Here is a 13,861-nt window from a genome sequence, read left to right as displayed (position 1 = left end):
GGGCAGGTTGTTGTTGCCGAGCAAAATAACTGTACGTTCAAACACTTGCACGTGATGTCGGTTGAATTATTTTAAGGATACTTTATGTTAAGATTATTGATTAAAATTAAAATTGCTGCGTTGTTTGCTTTCTTCACAATCAATTTGTCAATTTCACCAAATGAAGCTCTTCAACAACTTTGTTGCTGCCAAATTTTATCACCCGACTGCCGGTGATGCCACTGTCCAATTACTACGTTTGTAAAGCTTTTGCAATAACACTAACAGCACCATATGAGAGGCGTTAAGTCAATATGACATAAAAATCATAAGTTTCGAAAATTCAGAAATTGTTATATATTCTTTGCTTTATATTTTTTATACAGTTTTACAAAGAAACTTAATAAAAATAACAAACATGCACTTTAAAACTAAAGATGGTAGCATTTAAAGCTTCTGCTTCTTCTCTCTATTTATCGGCTGATTTTTGACTTGTTTGTTTTTATTTCAAGAGCAGTTACCAGTGCTCTAAATCATCACAAAATTAAAGTAAAAAGAAAACGTGAAAATTATTCATTAATTAATAAAAAAAAAAATATTGCATAAATAAGAGTGTATTTTTTGGTTCATTTCACAAAGAATTATTTTTTAAAAATTTTGCGGTTTTAAAACCAGTTCAATGGTTCATCAGCGCACCCTCTTTTGCTCTTATTTGTTTATTTTTTTTTTGACAAAGAGGAAACAGCTGTTTATAATTGTTTAGAAAATGAGGAGAAGCGACAAAAGCAAGTTAGCTGAACATATGTACACATGTTGGTGTATTTTTTTCTATTAACTATTTTATACATTAATATTTATTTAAACTGTGTTTTACTATGGCGGAAGACAACTCTCGGCCAATAAAACGTTTGAAATTAAACGATAATGCCGAATGGTATGCATCTGCTATATTGACTGATGAATACTCGAAGGAGATTCCACGTGTTACAGTTTACCTAAGCGAATTGGACAACAAGCGCCAAATATCGAATGTAATGTACCAACTAAGTAAAATGCTACCGCTGGAACAAATGAACCTGCAGCATTTGAAACGTGTACGGCAACTGGATATAATTTTATGTAAAGTTGGCGACTTGAAGGATCAAAACATAACGCAATATTTAGAATCTGTAGGGCTTGGTAATGAAGTGGTTGATATTTTGTGCAAAAATATACGTGAATACGACGTTCCTGCTTTGCCGCCTATGCTACGTTGGCAATATGAGTTGGCACAAACATGTTGGCCATGCAAATTTCATCCAGACAAATATATGGAATCATTACACAATGGAAGTATATTCAATGAGAAGGAGCGTAAATTCCATTCTAACATTATGCATTTGTTGTTAACAATTAAAAATTGTATGGAAAACGACAAACCCTGTGGCATCTGCATTGATCCACGCACAAAGTCAGTTGTTGCTCTGGCGAGTAGTCGTGCATCAATTAGTCCAGTAATGCATTGCCCAATGATGCTGGTCGATTTTGTTGCACGTACACAAGACGGTGGCGCTTGGCGAGAAGAGGTTTCAGATGAATTCGCAAATGATGATGAAGAATTGTATAACGATGTAAAAGTGAATCCTATCATAAGTGGTATTCCTAAACGTTATTTGGACTTTATACGTACCGATGAGAGATTTAAAGATATACGAATTGGTGCAGAATTACCGAGAGCTAAATTAAAATGTGACGACATTGAGCAAAATGCTACTCTTAATGTGGATAACTTAGAAAAATATGGACCATATTTATGTACTGGATATGATTTGTATTTAAGTCAAGAACCGTGTCTAATGTGTGCAATGGGCCTGGTACATAGTCGCGCGCGAAGAGTTTATTTCGAAAAACGCTCTTACAATGGTGCACTGGTTACGCGTTTCAAGCTGCACGCAATCAAAGAGTTAAATCACCACTATGAAGTGTTTCAATGTAAGAAGCAAGGAGAGGATTCAAACCATGTAATCTACAGTTGACATTGGAATACATATAAGTGTTATAAAACCTCTTTTATAAGTAAATAGTAATATGTTGTATATTTTCTGTATTGATTATGACTATATTTTATGTAAATAAAGTTTTTTTTTTAATTCACATTTAATGACTTTGGACTTTGTCTAGCAGGTGATGATAACAGACCAAGCAATTGGCAGTCAGCTTCTAAAATAGTCAAATCCTTTTCTGAACCCAAAAATTTCGTTGAGAGTTCCAAATCTTTGATGCGCAACCTCACACGGGCACCGCGCACATAGTCCCTAAAATTCACAATTTATTAATATAAATATTCTTATTACAAACAATGTATCTACTTACTCGCCATTACGTACTGGGCGTGTGCATACGCAGTGAAACTTCCAGCCAAAATCAATATATAAATCATCTCCAACGACATGGAAGATCTTGCCACTCACAAGCTTGCCTTCCGCATCACCTAACTAATATTTAAGAATACTTTATTTTCATAATATTTAAAAGTAATATTCGTCAATATTTACATCTATAAATTTCGATTTCCTTAACAATGAAGCAAACGTTTCATCGTCAACAACTTCTTCAGGTTTATTAGTAGTCGCCTCTGTGTGCTTATCAAAAGCTAATGCAAATCCACTTTTTACACTAGTAGCACTCGCCGCTGGTGTTTCCTTTTCTACAATGGCATTTTGTGGGTCTTCTGTAACACCCTTGCTTGTGCACAAAGTTCGAAGTGCTTGCGAGTTGTGTATATTTGAAAGACGTGGTAAAATATTTGGAATTTGTGGCGCGCGAATAGCCACTGCGCTTATTTTATATAAAGAATACATTTCTTTTGAAAAATAGTAAATTTAAGCGATTCGTATTAGCGTATAATTTATTTTAGGTTAGAAAGTGTTATGTCAAACGCATATAGGACAATAACAACAGCTGTTGGGGTTGCATTTATGATGTTTTACTAACATTGAGCACTATATAAAAATAAATATGTGTGTGCTTGATATATTTTGAATTTAATAATACATTTTTTTTATTTTTAATCAACAGTAAACAACGGTTTATGCACAAATAAGGTTATTGAGTAATTTTAAACAATTTTTAGGTTGCAATTCTATACATTTTACTGTAATAGTACAATTTGACTTCGTATTAAATTTCTTTAACACGGCATCACTGCTTCCAGCTGTTTAGAGGGTTATCTATAGTTTGACATTTATCCAGTTTTCTTTACTTATCAATTGTTCTAATCGCTGCACGTTTTCTTATTTTCTGATCATATCACTTGAATTGCAGTTAGCCACAATTATTGTATAATTTTTTAAGTTTTCTTAAATTAAATTGTAAATATGATCGAACAACAGAGACAACGCATTGAACGTGCCGTTACCGAGATGGTAGACGATATGGACAAAAGTCATTTACGTAAAATGCAGGTGAGTAGTTGACATACCATCAAAATCGAATGTTTACTTTACAAACTTATGTATGTGATCGTCGTAATTTAATTGTAGACAGACATGCATTTGTGTGCGGCTAAATGTTGCCAGGACATGAATGGCAGCATTGACAGCGTTCAGAGATGTGTGGACAGATGTTCGGCGCCCTTAACACGCGCACAAAACTATGTACAACATGAGTTGGGTGAATTTCAGGGACGCCTGCAGCGATGTGTTATGGTAAGCCATAAAGCTTACTATCTAAAAAGTATATAATCTTGATTTAGTTTCTTATCATTTAAGCAATGTAACGATGATGTCAAGGTGAAAATGCCGGCCAATCCCTCCGAATCAGATATTGCCAAATATACCGATCAATTTGAACGCTGCGCTATACAGTGCGTGGACAAGCATGTCGGACTAATACCTACTATGATGAAAACAATAAAATCCGTATTGGCGAAAGGTCCAGAGTCCATACCTCAGGTTTAATTGCCAGCATAATTAGCACTAACGCCACATATTACCAAGTATCTTGATGATGAAAAAGATATGAGTGCGTATGTGTAATCATAGAACTTTATAAAATGAATACCATTTGTGACGATTATGTTGAAACATAAATTGAACAGCAAATAAGGAACAATTGTTTTGTTTGTTAAAAAAATATAAATGTGGAGTAATAAAGAAAAGCATTTAGAATTTATGTCAAACAAATATTTTGGCAATAGTTTATTTCTAGGAAAATTCAAATTTAACAAATTGTATGCGAATTTATTTTACCAAATGTGTTAGGCTAACAATCGTTCGTAAAGATTCATCGTTTAACAGCCCACATAAGTGTATTTACTCGTAAATGATAGAGCAACAACGTAAACGCGTCGAACGCGCCGTATCCGATATGATCAATGAAATGTACTCGAGCCATTTACGCAAAATGCAGGTGAGTATGCAGCTTTCAAAAATAACGTATCACTCGAACACTTTATTCCACGCAGTCTGAAATGCATTTGTGTGCATCTAAGTGTTGTGACGACCAACGTGGAACTTTAGATACCGTGCAGACTTGTATTGAGGGTTGTGCTGTGCCTCTAACTAAAGCTCAGGATTATTTACAACAAGAATTGGGACAGTTTCAAGGACGTTTGCAAAATTGTGTCATGGTGTGCATTGCCTTAATAATATTTATTTATGTTTAACTTATATAGTTTAAACTTATACACTTTTAAGAAATGCAGCGAGAACGCGCGTGAAAGACTGCCATTAAACCCTAGCGAAGCCGAACTCTCCAAATATCAATATCAATTCGAATATTGTACTGTGGCATGTGTGGACAGACATATCGGTCTCATACCAACTATGATGAAGACTATTAAGGCAGTCTTGGAGAAAGGTCCTCAAGCTTTGCCACAAGCATAGCAAGGAGCTCATAGGCGTAAATACAATTTAATAAAAACTATGTTGTAATGTATGTATGAATACTTTATGAATCAGTTCGAATTTCAAAATCATATCATGATCAAAGATGGAAAACATTTGTATAAACGTCAAACTTTCTTATTAAAAAGCAAGTCTTTGAAATATTTTAATCCGTTGCGGCATTATAATGTGTAAAAATTCATCAACAAGTGTGGTAACTAGTTTTAATATTTAATTTGAAGATTTTTGTTTAATTAGAAAACAAATTGTATTGCTCGTTTCTTTGTTGCTTGGTAAATTTTAAAAAGTAAGGCGAATTCAAAGTTGATTGCGGCAGCATAATTACAAAACAAACATTTTAGTTTGACACTTAAACAACTGAAGAAAAAATAAATTAAAATCAATTGTTGCTAAAAACGTATTTTAAGAAAAAAATTTCAATTTCCATTTATTTCAAAAAGCATGGCACAGCGCCAGTATAAAAAGTAAGGAAACGAAATTACATTTTAATAATATTAAAGTCAAATACAATAAATGTATAATAAAGTTCAACTAATACAACAATGTAGTCTATACAAATAAATTTAAATAATGGAACATAATTAGGCTACTGTTATTCCAATGTTCGACGTTTCTTTTCTATTTCCTCATCATCACCTTCGAGTTGTTCACGCAGATCTTCAATTTGGTTTTCGTATTGCCGTTTAAGAGAAGCGATCTAAATTGAAAAAAAAAATAATAATATTTTAGCACTAAATAAACTGGAAATTAATAAAAATTATATACCTTTAAATCATGCATACGTTGCTGCATTTGTAGTTCGCGTTTCAAGTTTTGAACGTAATCGTTCTGCTTCTCTTCCAATTTCTTCTCAAATGATTCAACCAGTTCCTTGCGCAAAAGTCTTTCTTGCTCAAGCAAACGATATTCGATTTCCGAGTTTAAGCGCTCCACTTCACTGCGTAAACTGTGCACGATATATAAAAACATGTTAATACAACAAAATTTAAAATTTTAGTTTCAAAGGCTTACAATATGATCTCTTCAGCTGCTGATTTCGCCTTTTCAACGACGAACGAATAACGCGATTTATTCACCGGCTTCGCTGGCTGTTTGAATGTTATATTCTTAGCTATCGCAGAGAATCGCAGCACATTCATATTTTCCTCATAAAATGTATCCATAGGTGTGACATTCACTATCATCGTTAGCTTTTCTTTGCCTAATAATGCAGTTTGTAACAGCATAGTTAATTTGGATTCGCGCACTGGTATCACTTGACCCTTTGACTTCAACTTTTTATTGTTATTAGCTGCATCCAGGCAACGGCCTAGTGTCATCAATGATGTATTAATACCTTTTGCTTCGTTGAGGCGCGAACCAACGTTTCGCGTTTTACTTAAACGTTCAGAACCAGCTAAATCGCAGAATTTATAAGAAGTCTGCAAATAAAAAGTAACCAGCTTAGTATAACAATACAGCTATATTTCAAAGACTTACATCGACAACAACACCAGAGCTGTAATATTTAATTATGTCGATAAAGAATATACAATGCGAGCGACTCGAGTTGGCATTAATAGACGTGGATGCATAAGAAACATGCTGTAAACCCCAATGCAATAACTTTAAGCTTTCTGAACATGATTTCACATACACTGAGGTTAGACCTTGTATGAAAACCTTGCCGTCATTCGTTACAATTTTTAAACCCTTTCGTTGTTGTTGCTGCGCCATATGGTGACTGGTTTTTGGCTGTTGTGTTGGTGGTGCCAACAAATCAAATACTAATTCATTGTATATTTCGACAAAAGATATCCAAATAAAAACGGACACTTCTTGTTGCACCAGTGTTTGAAAGTCATGCTCGGCTTTTATCGTTTGCTCCAGCAGCTCATGGTCTGCATTTAGTCCGGCGCATGACTCTAACAATACCTGACGCATGTTTTCTTCACGCGCTAGTGCCTCATCATCCAATATACAAGCGCAACCTTTCTCTAATTTGATTGCAGGTTGTGGATAAATATTGGACGCATTCATACGAAATATATTTTCTACCGCCCGCGGCACAATACCAGGATAACTGGGGTTACCTATTTTTAACAAAATATATTTTTTTATTGTTTTTGTTAGTTAAGCTTATAAATCGCAAATTACCCAGTAATGTGAATGTTTTGCCCGAACCCGATGTGCCGTATGTTAGCACTGTAAAGCTGTCAGTCTGATTTTCAATGCGTGGTGCTATACAAATACGATACACTTCATCCTGCTTCACTGTGCTGTCAAACACTGCAGAAAAACTATAATGTTGTTCCATCTTATTTTTGTTGTTGCTGGTAGATGATGTATCATTAGGTGGTCCGGTGATAAGCACATTACCAGCAGGCGAAATTGTATACGATGTAGATGATTGTGTGACAGGTTTTAAACGTAAATATACTAAAGCAGCGTTTGAATCGGCGCTTAGATCACTGCTGGCTTCACTTAATGGTGTGGAGACGTCTTCGTAAGAAGATGAAACATCAGCATCGCTGTTATATTCAGTTTGGCCTTCCTCTGTTATTTCATCGAAAAGTCTTACTTGTCGGTCAGGACGCGGTCGAAAACACCGATCTACAGATGGATCACGCGCACGTAGGAAAGAGGGACGCACTTCTTCACACATGCTACCAAGCGAACTATGTTCAGATATGGAATTTGACATTATAAACCGCTTTAGTTCCCCAACCTTTTTATAAAAATATAGAAATTATTGAAAGATTAACTGTAAACCAAGATAAAATCGTAAAACTATTTTATATCGAAATGGCGCAAGAACAAATACAAAATAATGGCAGTCGGCTGGTTAAATTCAAAATTGAGCGAAACTCGTAGGGTTACCGTTCCATTTATAAAATAAATTATGCGAATATAAACACTGCTTCTTCATTCTTTTAAGCAAATTGTGATTCACAATAGCGGAGTGTACAGATTTAAATTTGTATTTAAAATCGAATATACAATAAACGCCGAATTATTTATGAATATAAACATGTGAATGCATTGAGAGGAAATACTGCTTAGCTTATATAAGTGGCACATTAATAGTCTTTAAGTTTAAGTGAATGAAATTTTCGTTTCCACGAAAGTTCACAAAATATGCATTGTGAATACGCAAAAGGTTCATGACTGTCAATTTGTTTTAAATTTTGGTTTCAGTCAGCCGGAAATAGACGAAATAATAAACTTAAAACATTTTAAATGGCGAATTGGCGCTAACCGGACATTGAGTGAGCACTTTTAAGTCCGTATTTGAATATTTTCTGATTTAGTAGTACTCAATTACATTGAAGCACAGATACGCTGGTTTGTGATGGTTGTTTGTCGAAGATATCAGCGCCGAGCTTGGATAAGTAAATGTATATACTACTGCAATATTCAAAAGGATTTGCCGAAAATGCTGGTAATTAGATGTTCTAATTATTAAACTACATAGTTGGTCTATTTTAGATAGATATAGATGGAAACTTGTGGAAAATACTTGGTAATGCGACAGTTGGAAATTCAGAAATCTTTACTAAATAGTTGTTGTTATATTGGTTGTGTAAAAAAGGTAGTCTAATGAAATTGCCCAACAGCAAATTCAGAATACAAGTTGTGTTGTGGGACGGAAGACATGTTGGATAAGCAACTGAATAAACCCAAACAACTTAGAAGGAATAAGTATCTATTTAGCATACTGTTGTATACGGGAGCGTGTGACATTGACGTAGTGGTGTGGAGTTTATCGGTTTGTATTCGATTCAGCCACCGTATGACTTCTCTATTTCCTAGTGAGACATCTGCAGAATTGTTTTAAGAGCAACTTTAAGAGCTATTGATTTTCAAGAAGCCTAAACTAGTAAAAATGCTAGTTACAAATACTAGTTTCTTTATCCATGTTCTAGATGTCATATTATTTATATAAAATTCGTAAAAAATGTATACTGCAACACCTCGGGGCATAAAAACCATGTCAATAATTGGCTTAATTAATTTTAAAGCTTTAGTTTTTACAATAAATATAATTTATTTTAGCATTTGGAGTGCGTACAAATGAACGGTCGGCAGCTTTAAACACTTGGCGTTGTGACACAAAAGTTAATGGTACATTTTAAGAATAAAGCAGAAATCTTAAAAATATGGCAAAAATAAAGCAAGGATGTGGGTTTCAGAAAATTATAGGACTACTTGCTGCCATAGTATACTTTTTTTTAGTCGTAATGGTATTCCCGTGTTGCTGGATCGTGACAATTTGCTTGCTTGTGAGTTATTTTTTATTTAATATTAATGAAGATATTATAAAATGTAAAATATTATTAATCATTATTTTAGCTTTATGGCAACTACTTTTGGAGGATATTGATAGTCTGCTACATTCTTTATATTCACTTATCAAGCGCGAAATTCATTTCATGGAACATCAAAGGAAACGGGTGAGATTAAAAAATAAATAAATTTGATTAATACAAATAAAATTTTTGCATAATATAGTTGCAGATTCCTGCGCAGTAATTGGTTTTGGAAGCAACTACGCCATTATTTTCCAATCGAATTAGTGAAAACTGTAGACTTACCTGCTAATCGGCATTATTTATTCGCGAATTTTCCACACGGTGTTGTTACGTAAGTATTCAAATGGAATGTGGAGATTGTTGATATTTTAAATAAATAATATAATATTTTAAATAAAATTGTATATAAATTACATTTTGTACGAACAGTTATGGCTGCTCCATTAACATCACATTTGACATCGACAATTGGCTCGCACTCTTTCCCGGCATTCGTCCGAAACAGACGATTTTGAATGCCACCTTTTTGACGCCATTTTTCCATGAATATTTGCGATTTTGCGGTTTTATTTCGGTCTCGGAAAGGTCGCTGTTGCATTATTTGACCAGTCGCTGGCAGGATGATGGTTACACATCTAACGGTGTTTTCATTATGGTTGGTGGCGCACAGGAGGCTTTAGACTCTCGTCCGGACCAATATGTGTTGACATTTTTGAGACGTAAAGGCTTCGTTCGTGTGGCTATTAAAAGTGGGTAAGTATGGTATTGCTTCTTAAAAAGCAGAAATCTATTTTGCACCAACATAATCATACAAATCATGCAAAAAAAGCGGTACAATGTTCCAATGTTTCGATTATCTATTTCGTCGTGAATTCTTCCACTTTCCCACGGCAGTTTTGAATTAGTATATGTAATTAGTAATAACGCTGATTTCGTCCAGAGATAGATTAACCTCAATAGTATTCTTCAATCAAAGCAGAATTTTGTATCCAAGACAAGGAGCCGACGCGACCCTGTGAAGTATTGTAGTACCAGCAACCTTCTTAAAATTGGTTTGGAAATATTGTCGAGTGAACTGTTCTTGGCCAGATATAAATCTGAGTCCATTTCAGTTTCATAGACCCGACTTTTCAGTTTCGTGGGAACCCTGTCTACCCGACTTCCGACTAAATCCGACAAGTTGAATAATACTGAAAAGTATCATTAAATTTAATGCCTTACATACCTCTTTTAGTACAATTTAGACTTTCTTTTCGGAAAACCCCTACAAAAATGACTAATGTTTGATAGTCTAGACTAGGCTCTGATGGGGTTTAAACCAGAAAGATAAGCTGGAGACGTAAGTTGAGCCAACCACGTGAGAAGAAAAAGATACTTAGGAGTGGACTTGATGCTAATTACCTAGAAATAAAGATATTATTAGAGTTGCCATTGTTTAGAAAAATGTATTTATACTTTTTTTGTTACTCCGAACTATATATAGAAGATCCTTCGGCCAATATATAAAATTCTTGTTTACCATCTCCCCTAGCGCTGCCATCGTTCCGTGTTTCACCTTTGGTGAGGTGGACAGCTTCGAGCGTTATGACGGGAAATGGGCTTTGTATTGGCAATTGATAATAAAATATTTGCTTGGTATATCGATAGTACTAGTAAAGGGGCGTGGTGGCTTTCCAATACCATTTAAGCGTCGCATTGTACAAGTGGGTGAGTAATGCTGAATTTAATTTATTTGGTATTTAATTACTATATTTAAAAATACTTATTAAGCTTTCTATAATATTTACAACAGTTGGCAAACCCATTGAAGTACAACAAAGTGACAACCCTCAACCGGAATATGTTGATGAAATTCATCAAAAAGTCGTTTTTGGTGTAAGGGAATTATTTGAGACACATAAAATTGAATACTTAGAGAATCATGAAAATGTCAAACTGGTAATTAAGTAGTAATGTTGATTGTAATGCGTAAGTGATTTGGTAGTTGAGTTAATTTACGATGATTTTGAATTTTTTTGTAATAAAAAAAACAGTAATTTTTCGGGTAGATGCCCTGAAATCTTAAAGGAATGTTCTAAAGTCATCTAATTACAGATTCATCTAATCGCCGTTCTTAACATCATTAGATGACTGAATTTCTCCATTCTTATCTTTATATTTAAGTTCAAAATTTATTTCGATCGTTTTCAGAGTCTCTTTAATCTCATAGCATATCGTTTTCACCACGCTCCCGTATTTTGATACCTCTATTCTTCTCTCAACAACGATTTGTATGTAATTGAACATAACCTTACTAAAACTACTGAATCTGCGCTGATCACAAAACATTTCGTAATATTACATATAACAGTAAATTAAAAGAGGGATTTATTTCCATATCTTGATATTTCCATATCCAACATTGACATATGCACATACATACATTTAACCACAATGAAAGTCAACGACCTTTATTGAAAGATGCAATTATCAAGACATGTTTCAAGGCTCTTTAATTAGTGAACATTTTAGCTGTAATTTAGCTATTAAATATAAATGTAATAAACATGTTTGTATGTATGTATGAACAGCTATAAGAATTATCTCATATACATACGAGTATGTGATTAAGTGTAAAGAAGTCATGGTGTAAAATGCTTACTAAAAAGTTGAAAAACATGTTTTAAAAGCAAATCGCAGTGCAACTGTGTAATTGTAATGTATTTAGTATGTTTGTACGTGTGTATGTTTATGGTTTATATCATTTGAACTAGGCAATGCAGAGGTCAATATAAAATTATTAGTTGGGTGAATGTTTGCATGGCGCTTCAAAGTCAATTAGTGGCTTTGGTGTTGCTTTATAAGAGACTTCAACCACTAAGTTGCAAATTTTCAAAAAAAGATCAATAAATCGATTGCGCTTCGGCTATTTAACGGCTTATTTCTACAAGACTTGTTCAAGACCTTAAATCATTTCAATAAAATTCTATCGATATACACAGCAGCGCGATTCTCATTGAAAACTAAAGCTTCATACACAATTGCCAGAAGAAAAATTCTTAAGGTCGACGAGCAGTTAAACGTCTTGAAGTCAAGGACTATGGCCCTTTTAACTTTACGAAAATGTCAATAGAGATAATGTAGAAATTAAAGTATTTTTTTATAATACAAGACGCGTTGGAAACCTAGAAATCGGCAAACCTAGAAATAGAAATGAGTGGAGGCCTTCCCCTTCCTCGGCTTCCTCCGGCGGGTACTGCATCAAACACTTTCAAAGCCGGAGTGTTTTCATCCTTTCGTACAACATGACCTAGCCCAGCGTGTCCGCTGTCTTTTTATTCACTGAACTACGTCAATGTCGTCGTATAATTCGTACAGCTCATCGTTCCATCGTCTGCGGTATTCGCCGTTGCCAATGTTCTGAGGACCATAAATCTTGCGCAAAATTTTACTCTCGAAAACTCCTAGTGTCGTCTCATCTTATGTTGACACCGTCCACGCTTCTGCACCATAAAGTAGGACGGGAATGATGAGGGACTTGTAGAGTTTGATTTTGGTTTGTCGAGAAAGGACTTTACTTTTCAATTGCCAACTCAGTCCAGAGTAGCACCTGTTAGCAAGAGTGATTCTGCGCTGGTTTTCGAGGCTGACATTGTTGGTGTTGTTGATGCTGCTTCCCAGGTATACGAAATTATATACGACTTCGAAGTTATGACTGTCAACAGTGACGTGGGAGACAAGACGCGAATGCGCAGTCTGTTTGTTTGATGACAGGAGATATTTCGTCTTATCCTCATTCACCTCCAGACCCATTCGCTTCGCTTCCTTATTTTTCCTGCGGGAAAAAGCACAACAAACGGCGCGGTTGTTGCTTCCGATAATATCAATATCAGCAATAATAAATAATAAAGTCCGATAATTACTTCTAAGATTTTTTAATCCCCATTAGTTGTTAATCGAAAGAGGTTTCTTTTTAAAAGGGTTTTGCTCTGTCTGGACCGATTCTGTAGAGCTAGATAGCGTTCCAAGTTCTACTAAGTAGTCGAAAAAAGCGAGACACCTCCCATTCTGATAAGTACCTTTACGACTTGATTCGTCTATACTCCTCAAACGCTCGGAAGTTGATAGACTGAAATCTATATTTCGTTTGTCCGAAGTTCCTAAACCAATTTATCGATTTCATTTCTCTATAGTTTTGATGTGGGCGCAAAAATGGTGAAAGCCAAGCCACCAAAGCTTAAATTACTTGAGGCATAATATCCAAAAGAGTCATAAAGGAGAGGAAGAATATTTGCTATTTGTAAAAAATGGTTTTAAATAAAACATAAAAGTAATAAAAAAATTGGAAAATTCATTCAAGTAGGTTCTTGTTCTGGAGCTATTGAATCTTTATTTCAAAATGGTCACAACTTTTCCCAGTATAACCGAATTCAACAAGGCAATAATGTATCTAATATTGGTTTCCAGGTGATCAGTATCAGTAAAGATCTTTGAATGGGCGTAAACTCGTAAAAAGATTTCTAACTGGACTCTGTACTACATAAATGGTTAATTGACAGCCACATTTCTGTATGATAATGGTTACTCGAGCTTTATGCCTTAAAATATGCAAATATTAGACTTTGACAGCTGGTTTGACAGCTATCTCTATACGCGATTCTAAAAAAACACCCTTTATATAAGAAAAATCGGTAGATTTTAGTTTCGTCTAGCCGATAAATGCTA

At 34.7% G+C, this 13,861-nt stretch overlaps 6 protein-coding genes across 6 annotated transcripts; 4 read left to right on the top strand and 2 right to left on the bottom strand.

The window, feature by feature from the left end:
• Positions 1-461: 461 nt before the first annotated feature.
• On the top strand, positions 462-2,114 carry LOC105217383 (probable inactive tRNA-specific adenosine deaminase-like protein 3). Its single transcript, XM_011192356.3, has one exon. The coding sequence runs from the start codon at positions 855-857 to the stop codon at positions 1,992-1,994; it is 1,140 nt and encodes a 379-aa protein (XP_011190658.3). The 5' UTR covers positions 462-854; the 3' UTR covers positions 1,995-2,114.
• On the bottom strand, positions 2,046-2,906 carry LOC105217382 (28S ribosomal protein S28, mitochondrial). Its single transcript, XM_011192355.3, has 3 exons — positions 2,514-2,906; positions 2,332-2,453; positions 2,046-2,273 (listed from the first exon to the last, which is right to left on the bottom strand). Exons 1-3 carry the CDS (start codon positions 2,817-2,819, stop codon positions 2,105-2,107), a joined length of 597 nt encoding a protein of 198 aa, XP_011190657.1. The 5' UTR covers positions 2,820-2,906; the 3' UTR covers positions 2,046-2,104.
• A 300-nt stretch (positions 2,907-3,206) lies between these two features.
• Positions 3,207-4,148, top strand: LOC105217384 (protein FAM136A-like). The gene is made up of 3 exons (XM_011192357.3): positions 3,207-3,422; positions 3,501-3,665; positions 3,729-4,148. The coding sequence occupies exons 1-3, from the start codon at positions 3,336-3,338 to the stop codon at positions 3,915-3,917; spliced, it is 441 nt and encodes a 146-aa protein (XP_011190659.1). The 5' UTR covers positions 3,207-3,335; the 3' UTR covers positions 3,918-4,148.
• Positions 4,149-4,225: 77 nt separating this feature from the next.
• Positions 4,226-5,014, top strand: LOC105217385 (protein FAM136A-like). Its single transcript, XM_011192358.3, has 3 exons — positions 4,226-4,368; positions 4,424-4,588; positions 4,656-5,014. The coding sequence occupies exons 1-3, from the start codon at positions 4,282-4,284 to the stop codon at positions 4,842-4,844; spliced, it is 441 nt and encodes a 146-aa protein (XP_011190660.1). The 5' UTR covers positions 4,226-4,281; the 3' UTR covers positions 4,845-5,014.
• Positions 5,015-5,263: 249 nt separating this feature from the next.
• Positions 5,264-7,699, bottom strand: LOC105217386 (kinesin-like protein subito). Its single transcript, XM_011192359.3, has 5 exons — positions 7,002-7,699; positions 6,345-6,937; positions 5,877-6,286; positions 5,631-5,811; positions 5,264-5,562 (listed from the first exon to the last, which is right to left on the bottom strand). The coding sequence occupies exons 1-5, from the start codon at positions 7,546-7,548 to the stop codon at positions 5,458-5,460; spliced, it is 1,836 nt and encodes a 611-aa protein (XP_011190661.1). The 5' UTR covers positions 7,549-7,699; the 3' UTR covers positions 5,264-5,457.
• A 39-nt stretch (positions 7,700-7,738) lies between these two features.
• LOC105217388 (2-acylglycerol O-acyltransferase 2-like) lies at positions 7,739-13,432 on the top strand. Its single transcript, XM_054233667.1, has 8 exons — positions 7,739-8,113; positions 8,182-8,286; positions 8,901-9,127; positions 9,198-9,298; positions 9,357-9,488; positions 9,587-9,910; positions 10,689-10,864; positions 10,950-13,432. Exons 3-8 carry the CDS (start codon positions 9,005-9,007, stop codon positions 11,105-11,107), a joined length of 1,014 nt encoding a protein of 337 aa, XP_054089642.1. The 5' UTR covers positions 7,739-8,113; positions 8,182-8,286; positions 8,901-9,004; the 3' UTR covers positions 11,108-13,432.
• The last annotated feature ends 429 nt before the right edge of the window (positions 13,433-13,861 follow it).

Source organism: Zeugodacus cucurbitae, chromosome 6 (assembly GCF_028554725.1).
Source record: "Zeugodacus cucurbitae isolate PBARC_wt_2022May chromosome 6, idZeuCucr1.2, whole genome shotgun sequence".
Lineage (NCBI taxonomy): Eukaryota > Metazoa > Arthropoda > Insecta > Diptera > Tephritidae > Zeugodacus > Zeugodacus cucurbitae.
The sequence above is the reverse complement of the archived record's forward strand: the minus strand, read 5'-3'. Positions and strand labels throughout refer to the sequence as shown.

Bases quoted from the DNA above. Each gene is read 5' to 3' on its own strand.
- LOC105217383 (XM_011192356.3), top strand. From the start codon at position 855: ATGGCGGAAGACAACTCTCGGCCAATAAAACGTTTGAAATTAAACGAT.
- LOC105217384 (XM_011192357.3), top strand. From the start codon at position 3,336: ATGATCGAACAACAGAGACAACGCATTGAACGTGCCGTTACCGAGATG. The intron at 3,423-3,500 runs GTGAGTAGTTGA...ATTTAATTGTAG, and splicing joins GTCATTTACGTAAAATGCAG to ACAGACATGCATTTGTGTGC. The intron at 3,666-3,728 runs GTAAGCCATAAA...TTATCATTTAAG, and splicing joins GCCTGCAGCGATGTGTTATG to CAATGTAACGATGATGTCAA.
- LOC105217385 (XM_011192358.3), top strand. From the start codon at position 4,282: ATGATAGAGCAACAACGTAAACGCGTCGAACGCGCCGTATCCGATATG. The intron at 4,369-4,423 runs GTGAGTATGCAG...TATTCCACGCAG, and splicing joins GCCATTTACGCAAAATGCAG to TCTGAAATGCATTTGTGTGC. The intron at 4,589-4,655 runs GTGTGCATTGCC...TACACTTTTAAG, and splicing joins GTTTGCAAAATTGTGTCATG to AAATGCAGCGAGAACGCGCG.
- LOC105217386 (XM_011192359.3), bottom strand. From the start codon at position 7,548: ATGTCAAATTCCATATCTGAACATAGTTCGCTTGGTAGCATGTGTGAA. The intron at 5,812-5,876 runs GTAAGCCTTTGA...TATCGTGCACAG, and splicing joins GCAGCTGAAGAGATCATATT to TTTACGCAGTGAAGTGGAGC. The intron at 5,563-5,630 runs GTATATAATTTT...TTTTCAATTTAG, and splicing joins AACGTATGCATGATTTAAAG to ATCGCTTCTCTTAAACGGCA.
- LOC105217382 (XM_011192355.3), bottom strand. From the start codon at position 2,819: ATGTATTCTTTATATAAAATAAGCGCAGTGGCTATTCGCGCGCCACAA. The intron at 2,454-2,513 runs GTAAATATTGAC...CTTAAATATTAG, and splicing joins GGAAATCGAAATTTATAGAT to TTAGGTGATGCGGAAGGCAA. The intron at 2,274-2,331 runs GTAAGTAGATAC...TGTGAATTTTAG, and splicing joins CGCCCAGTACGTAATGGCGA to GGACTATGTGCGCGGTGCCC.
- LOC105217388 (XM_054233667.1), top strand. From the start codon at position 9,005: ATGGCAAAAATAAAGCAAGGATGTGGGTTTCAGAAAATTATAGGACTA. The intron at 9,128-9,197 runs GTGAGTTATTTT...TCATTATTTTAG, and splicing joins TCGTGACAATTTGCTTGCTT to CTTTATGGCAACTACTTTTG. The intron at 9,489-9,586 runs GTAAGTATTCAA...TTGTACGAACAG, and splicing joins TTTCCACACGGTGTTGTTAC to TTATGGCTGCTCCATTAACA.